The sequence below is a fragment of the Diabrotica undecimpunctata genome, chromosome 4, assembly GCF_040954645.1.
Source record: "Diabrotica undecimpunctata isolate CICGRU chromosome 4, icDiaUnde3, whole genome shotgun sequence".
NCBI classification, from domain to species: Eukaryota; Metazoa; Arthropoda; class Insecta; order Coleoptera; family Chrysomelidae; genus Diabrotica; species Diabrotica undecimpunctata.
This window is the reverse complement of record NC_092806.1, coordinates 147,540,650-147,549,172: the sequence shown is the minus strand read 5'-3', so window position 1 is coordinate 147,549,172 and position 8,523 is coordinate 147,540,650. Positions and strand designations below refer to the sequence as shown.

The following is an 8,523-nucleotide window of genomic DNA, read 5'->3' as shown; positions in this document are numbered from 1 at the left end:
GAGGAGTGAAGTATTAGATGGAAAATCGCTATAAACAAAAAGAAACATCAGCAACCATAGAAACAACTTACTGTACAGAACAATCCCATCGAGTGGAAAAGCGATGCAAAATACCTGGTAGTCATCATGGATAAAGAATTCATTCAAAAAGCACGTAGACGCCTCAGCGCAAAAAGCCAACATGGCTAAAGCATTTATTAAAGGACTGGCAGGCAGCAAAAGCTAATTAAGAATAAAAACCAAAATGAGATTAATAAACCGTATAATTCTTCCGATACTTACATACGCATCTCTCGCATGGGGACACACCTGTAATACTACAATGAAGGGGATTCAAGCAGTTCACGAAAGCTGCTTAAGAGAAGCTGTCAACATCCCCCTATATGTAGCAGAACGCTTCATATACAGGGAACTACAACAGGTCAGGGTCACTGAAATAATGAATGATAGAGCCAGGATTAAATTCGCAGAACTAGAAAACCATTATAGTCCCATACTGCGAGAGATCATGAGATATGACCCTTTTCACCATTGGAAACACAAGAGGCCTAAACAACAAGAGAAAATCGCAGGGAGAAAAACAAAAATCCCAGAAAGAAAAATAAACAAACCATTAGAGGATAGTTTGTAGCTCTAAAAATTCGATAAACACTGCAAATCGCCGCACTGTGTTGGTCCCAAGGGGATAGAACCAAAAGAACACCAATAGAACCTTCACATAGACATACTACCAAAAAAAAACAAAAAATATAAAAAACGGCCTAGGCCAACAAAAAAAATTTTAAAAACTTATAAAAATTCTGCGAAAGCGTACCAAAAAAATAAATACAAAACAAAAACCTGTGCAAGTAGGGCCCAAACACTTGAGCACCAAAACTGGACGTAGTCTGGAGCGGATTCGAAGTCACTATAGGAATACAGGAATAAAAAGCGTCACGCTGTCCTGAATTTAAATCGGTTAGGGAACCATGTTCGAGTTTTATTACCCAGGACTCCCACATGAAGAGCATTTGGCTGATAGTTGTGCCCCTATCGCGCATCAAAGTGCTATAAGGAGAAAGGGATGGTGTGAAGCATTGGAGAGCGGTGGAGTGACTCCAATTTTTAACTTGAGTTAATACACCTGGCTCCAATGAATTGTTACACTCGAACGTAATTCTTAGGGGTAAACATGTCTCACAGGCTGGGTTTAATTACATTGCTTGCTTGCTTGCTAGCTGTTTCTGGTGGCAAGTTTTTGCCTTATATTGTGACTACTTCTATGCAAAGACTTGTCCAAAATTACTCCGAAGTATTCAGGTTTATCTTTGGGCTTAAGTGCTTTTCCTTTGGTTTTGAATAAGATTAAAGAAGTTTTTCTTATAGTTTTCGGACATATTGTCTAAAGCAGCTTCAAGCTCTCTTTCAATATTAAGAAAGTCCTTTGCTTGTACCATTATAGTCAGGTCTTCACCATATAAGTAGTATCTTGTGCTCTTTGTTATTGATTGGTTAATATTGTATGTTTATATTAAACAGATCTCTTTTGGTAAGTCAGTCAGGCCGATTTTAAATTTCAGTCGATTCTTAATAATTCTTAACGAACTACATTTTTAAATATTAAAATTGTACTGTTCTATAGTTTATTTTTATGAACGAGAGAGTAATTAGCATAATTTTAACTGGCAGCTCCGACCACTCCATGGGCGTGCTCAAGATTAATTGAAAAATTACTTTGAATAATTGTAAAAAATAAATGAATTATTTCAGTGTTATAAAGTGTTATGTGTATGTAAACAAAAGTGACCTCTTTTATCACACACTATATTAGAACTGACTGGCCTACATTAAAAAGGATTTTAAAAAATTCACATTTTTTTTAATTTTTAAAAATTACAAAAGAGGAAAAGAGTTTTTAAAACCGTCTAAGGTATGTTAAATAGATGAATAAAAATATTAATATAAAACTTACAGCTACTTGTTACAAATCCAAATCAGATTCAGAAGATGAACTTTGACTTGATTTTGACTTTGACTTTGATGAACTGGCTCGATCATTTTATCAGTAATATTGTCCAGCTTCCACATTTTTTTCCTCTTCTTTAATAGTGTGATTTACTGCCTCTTCCCAGTTTTCAGGTTTTACATTATCTACGGTATCCAAAAACAACTGTTTAACATCATGAATTTTAAAAGTGGTATTTTTTCTTGAAACTTCACTCTTTATCTGTGCCCATACCAGTTCAATCGGGTTTAATTCACAATGATATGGTGGGGATCTAAGTACTGTCATTCCACGATTTTTGTCAATTTCATCAATTTCGTATTTTTTAAATTTTTCTTTATGAAGGGCACACAACGAATAAAGTTCCTTTCTTATAGATCCGGGATGGTACGTAATATTTTTTGAACTCAGCCAATTCTGCAAGACTTTTTTTAACCACTTGGTTGTGGGCAGTCCTTCTATAAGTCTGGAGTGATAACTTGCATTATCCATTACTATTACACAGTTCTTAGGAAGAAGATCTATCATTTGTTCGAACCATTCTTGAAAGACATCAGCGTTCATGTCTTTATGGTAGTCACCGGTACGAGTTGATTCAAAAGTTAATAAACCACCTTCAACAAAACCGTCTGAACTGCCAATGTGTACTATTATCAGCCTGCGTCCCTTTCCTGATGGTGGGTTTAAACCAGTAGATAAGTTATTTACAAAAGCGTGCCTTTGACTTGTAACAGTTTCATCCTGCCAAAATTTATTTGGTGTATGACCCTCGTTGATCCATGTTTCATCAAGATAAAATATTTTTCTTTTTTGGTTTCTCATTTCCTTTATGGTTCTTAGAAAATGTCTTCTCCATATGACAATATCGCTTCTTTCTAATAAAATAGACTTTTTGAGATTCTTTTTCCAGCTGAAGCCTATTTCTTTTAAAAGTTTCCATAACGTACTTCGACTCATTTCTGGGTAATCCTTATCATCTGGAACTGAGACAAGAACTTTATCCAATGTTGGAAATTCTTGTCTAAAGAAGAATTCATGCACTTTCCGTCGAAGTCCTTCTTTAAAATGATATTCTATTTGAAATTTTGGTTTCCCTGGAGCATTACGTGGCATTTGAAAACTACCACATTTCTCTTCTTTAATAACTCTGTAAATCGTAGATTTCCCAACACCAAGTGTACTGCTAACTAACTCAACGGTCTCATCAACACTTTCACATAAACGTTTGTCTGTAAATGATTTAAAACAATTAAATATTAATGTTTTTTCATTAACTGTTAGAGGACCAATTTTTCGGCGTTTACACGGCACTTCCAAATTTTCCATAACACTAGTATACACAATAAACTGCACCTTGCAACTGAAGTACCTACTTTTAGTGAACTGTTAAGAATTTTGAATACGCCACTTGGACCTTCCTATTTACAAAATGGAAAAACCCACTATCACATTTTCTGTGGAATAAGTTTAGAAGGTAATTATCTAGTCAATTACTGTCGTAGATTCCTGGAATTAAAGAATTAAATGTTTGATTGTTGAAACCCTTACTTCGTGGAATGCACTCATTTCAGATAAAATAAAACGTTTTATTTTATCTAAAGAATTAAACTTTATTTTGCAAATAGGCAAAGAATTAAACTTTATTTTGCAAATAGGCAAAGAATTAAACTTTATTTTGCAAATAGATAAAATAAAACGTTTTATTTTATCTAAAGAATTAAACTTTATTTTGCAAATAGGTAGGTACTTATTAAACTTTTATTGGTTATATATAACCAATAAAATAAACATCTTACATTTCTTGCAAATTCATTAGTACCTGTTAACCTCCATCACTCCGACACTGGCAACCTTATTTAGGGATTAGAAACGCTCACAACTATTGTATTCTATTCTGCTCCAACCTTTATACCTGGTGGTCATACTCAATTTAAAATTGTTTTCCTATATACTTCTGTAAACTCCCCGAGTCACCCGTATCAACAGTTTAGGGATTTGCATACATAATTTATTGTTTTATTACTCTCTCATACATAAAAATACACTATAATTAGACGTTCGCATATCTGGCTTAATTAAAAACTAATTGAGCTAAACATTTGAAATAGAAAATAGACGAATATATTAACCAATATGCCACGTACATTATTTCATTGTCAACATAGCATAAGGCACGTGATGTTAAATTTTTTAATACTCAATTGAAAACAAAGGAAAGACCTGGTTACAAAATTATAAGCAGCATATTGTTTGATTTTCGATTGAAATCAGCTGATAATTTTGAGGTAGAAAGGAGTGGTGTACATAATTGAAAAAGCAGTAAAATAAAAGGAAAGTGGTAGATTATATTACAATAGGAAGCGCAATAAAAATCTTTAGTTATTACTTAATAATCACTTATTTTGGAAACTTGTTTGGGAAATTTAAAATTATTGGGACTACAACAAAATCGTCTTACAAAAAGGCATACAATTATCACGAAAACGAATTTTAAAAAGATTATTAGATCAATAAAGTTTAAGATTGAAAAAAATAATGTGTCTCACTTTTTTAATAATTTAATTTAAAAAAAAAAACAATCTCAAGTGTGTTACATCCGAACTGTAAAAACTGATTATAAGAATTTTAATTTCCGTTTTCAGTTTATATATTAAGAGTTTATTTTAATTTAGATATTTGCCTGCAAAGTTCATTTCGGTGCTTCTGCAAACATTTACATATTACCTCTTCGATATACACATATATTAAAGAGTGATATTCAGTATCAAGGCTATAGAGGAACCTTTGATGTTGGTTAATATAAACAAAATCAACTAACATTATTAATTTTACAGATTATGTGGTGAGTATGGGTATATAGGTATTGCACGATTATGCTAGGTATTATCATATGAAATAAGGAACTCTAATAGAGAGGATAATATATATATATATATATATATATATATATATATATATATATACATATATATATATATATATATATATATATATATATATATATATATATATATATATACATATACATATATAACATCGATAAAAATCAATTTTTTGTCGTAGATCACTAACCAATTCATTACTAGTAATGGATTGGTTGGTGATCAGTGTAGTAGTGTCTAGAGGCTCGTGAGATTGAGATCTCGGAAGCCTTGAAGAAGATATCAAAAAGGATGTCGAAAGCTTGGTTGCGTCGACTGTTGAGTTTAATATTAATTCTTAAAATAGTGTACTCTTGTAATAAAAGTGTACTGTTTATACTAAATCCAATATGTTTCGTCTATTTTCATAGGTATCATCAGAAAAATCTAGAATGATGGTTATTAAGTATATTTTTATTAATAAAAATTAATATATAGAGGGAACACGTGCAAGGCATCATCAAAGGGATGGGGTTTTGCTACATTCAAACTATTTTTAATTGTTTTTATTAACAGAGTAACAGGTGAGGAAGGGCTTAGGCCCCTCTTCTTATTGGAGGAGATGAGTGTTCACAGATTAGCCTCCAAGATGCTCCACCACACACGCCACTATCACAGTGTCTTTTTCGGTGCTCTTCTGCTTTACCACAACAACGTCCAAAGCTAACATGAAGAGGATCGCAAGATCCTAAACGGGGACACACATGTTTATCCTATCGAAATAAAGAATCTTTACCTATCCCTCTAAATGAACATTGTAGTAGTAGTTCACCTGTCCTTTCTTCACCTAAGGAAAAGCCACCAAGTTCAGCACCGACTTTTGAAGGGCTTCTCAATCTTCTGGTACTCTTATAATACCTCTCAGATCTCGAAAGTAACCAAGCACTAGACCGGACCCTACCCAAAGACCGTCGTAGCTTTGGTCTTTTTTCTTATTTTTTATGGATTGTTTATTCTACGCTTAGGTTCAACTCTCAGCGCTATTGCGAGCAAACAATGTGCTCTTACAATATACTTGCTGCTCGAATAGTGCCGAATGAGGAATGCATTAATAGAATAAAATATAGTATAAAAGGAGTATAAAAGCTAATAGCTTCGTTTGAAAAATAATTTAGTGTTAACTTAAATATTTTCTTTTTAAATACTCTTATTTTATTATGATATGATCTTATTTATTTATATATTTTAATTACCTATTCGGGTGTCTCTCTACATTATCTTCCTTTAAATTCTTACGTTCAAATTGACTGATTTATATAATGTATGTCAAATTCTGAGAACCACTTGCCCTTAATCCTAAAATACAAAGGGTATTAAACGATCAAATTTCTTAAAAGTTTATCTACATTATAGCATTTCTTAAAATGGGAATGCATTTCGTAATTTTGTAACAAAAGCTAGAGATGACAGCTTTAATTTACACTCTCTCCAAACCATCCAGACCATCTCGAAGCATCTCCAGGTACCGGCGCTCGTCCCTAAACCGAGGACCTGACAGTATGTGCTAGTTAACAAGACCTAGAAATTGGCAGATCTACACTCTAGCCTCTAAGATGCCGATTTTATCACTGAACGCGTCTACCGTAGCCATGATCTTCTGCAGCATCGCGACGCAGCAACTTTGACCACAGACGTGGCTTTTTATCTTTCTGTCATATACCATATTCAGAAGATACGTGAGTTTTTCTGAATTGACAGCGATTTATGAGTCATATTTTTCAATCATATCTATTTTATTTTCTTATTTATTACTTCAATTAATTAACCAACTATTTCCAATACGTCCTACTTAAACAAGCTTTAATGTTAAATAAGGATTCAGCAGGTTTAAAGGGTACAATTTGTACTAAGCATTACATATTACATCCTTATTATGCTACGAGAGAAGGTATTATAATAATGAAAGAAACTATCATAAATCTTTAACAATCATGTATTATGTAAAAAAGTAATTTAAGCCACAATTAATATCATATCTAAGTAATATCTAATAATAATATCTAACTTAAATTATATTTTTCAAATTGGGTGTGGATTTAGTAATATGGGTTTTTATAAAGTACGCCCTCAGTCCTCTTCTTTACGTGCCATCTCATCGACGGAGGTTGGCAATCATTATGGCTATTCTGATCTTAGATGCTGCCGCTCTGAATAGTCCGATTGATGTGCATCCGTACCATTCCCTCAAGTAACGCAACCATGAAATTCTTCCTCTTCCTATACTTCTCTTGTCCTGAAATTTCCCTTGTATAATTAATTGAAGTATGTTATATCTTTCATTATGTATAACATGCCCTAGGTATTGCAGCTATCGTGTCTTGATGGTGTCCAATATGTCCATTCTTTTGTTGACTCTTCTCATGACTTAGTTGTTTGTTATATGCTCGGTCCATGATATCTTCAGGATTTTTCTATACACCCACAGTTCAAATGCTTCCAACCTTTTAGTAGTCAACACGTTAAGTGTCCTTGCTTCTATCCCGTAAAGCAGAGTCGAGCTTGCCAGCCTAACTCTCAAGTCTAATTTAGTTCTCTTAAACAAAGAACCTTTCTCTACGCTTTCTCTATTTGAACTTTGATTTCTTTGGAGTAATCGTTTGTGTGATTAATTATTGTGCCAATGTAATTGTAGTTTTCAACTTGTTTAAAGTTTTACCGTTAGTTGTCAGGCTTTCATCATTATTTTGGGTTTTAGATATCCTTATAAACTTAGTTTTCTTGATGTTTATTGATATTCCATATTCTTCTCCATACTCAACTATCTTGTTCATTAGCTTTTGGAGGTCTTGGAGGTTGCTGCTGTTATGATAGTATCGTCCGCATATCTAATGTTGTTAGTTGGTGTTCCATTGACCTTTATTCCTGCTGTTTTTTCCTCAAGTGTTCTTTTCGTAATTTCTTCAGAGTATGCATTGAGTAGTAATGGTGACAATACACACCCCTGTCGCATTCCTCTTTTAATTCCGAACTCTTCTGATATGTATTCATTAATACGTATGTGTGCCTGCTGTTTATTATACAGATTTGTTATAGTTCGAAGGTCATTGTATTGTAATTGTCATGCTTTGAGGACGTCCATTAGCTCTTTGTGACGGACTTTATCGAAAGCCTTGTAATCTATGAAACAGACGTACATATCTTGGTTCACATCCAAGCATCTCTGGATTAGTACCTTGAATGCAAAGTGAGCTTCACGGGTACTTACGCCTCTACGGACTCCAAATTCGGTTTCTTCAATAGCGATATCAAGTACTTGGTAAATGCGTTTATGGATAATCTTTAAATACATTTTAAGTGTGTGAGACATCAGACTTATGATGCAATGGTCGGTGCATTCTCTAGCATTTTTCTTTTTTGGGAGACAAATAAATGTTGAGGTCAAACATTCATTGGGTATGTCACTCGACTGATAAATTTCATTAAAGGGCTTTAAGAGGATATTTATGTCCTCATTTTCTATTACTTTAAGGATATCAATAGGAAGTTGATCTGGGCCAGGGCTTTTTCCGTTTATGGTGTTCTTTAGTTCATACAATATTTCCTCCTTTGTAATTTCTATAGGTACTCGTTTCTCTGTCCTCGAAAGATATGTCTTGTAGGTTTCCTCTTTCGTCTTTG

General features: G+C 33.4%; 1 protein-coding gene across 1 annotated transcript in view; it reads left to right on the top strand.

Annotated features, from left to right (window-relative positions):
• Nucleotides 1–322: 322 nt before the first annotated feature.
• Lcch3 (Ligand-gated chloride channel homolog 3) overlaps nucleotides 323–8,523 on the top strand; it is a 64,743-nt gene continuing 56,542 nt past the window's right edge. The window contains exons 1-2 of the mRNA XM_072528629.1: nucleotides 323–623; nucleotides 1,519–1,528. Coding sequence (XP_072384730.1) covers nucleotides 323–623; nucleotides 1,519–1,528 — 311 coding nt within the window. The remainder of the gene's footprint in view (nucleotides 624–1,518; nucleotides 1,529–8,523) is intronic.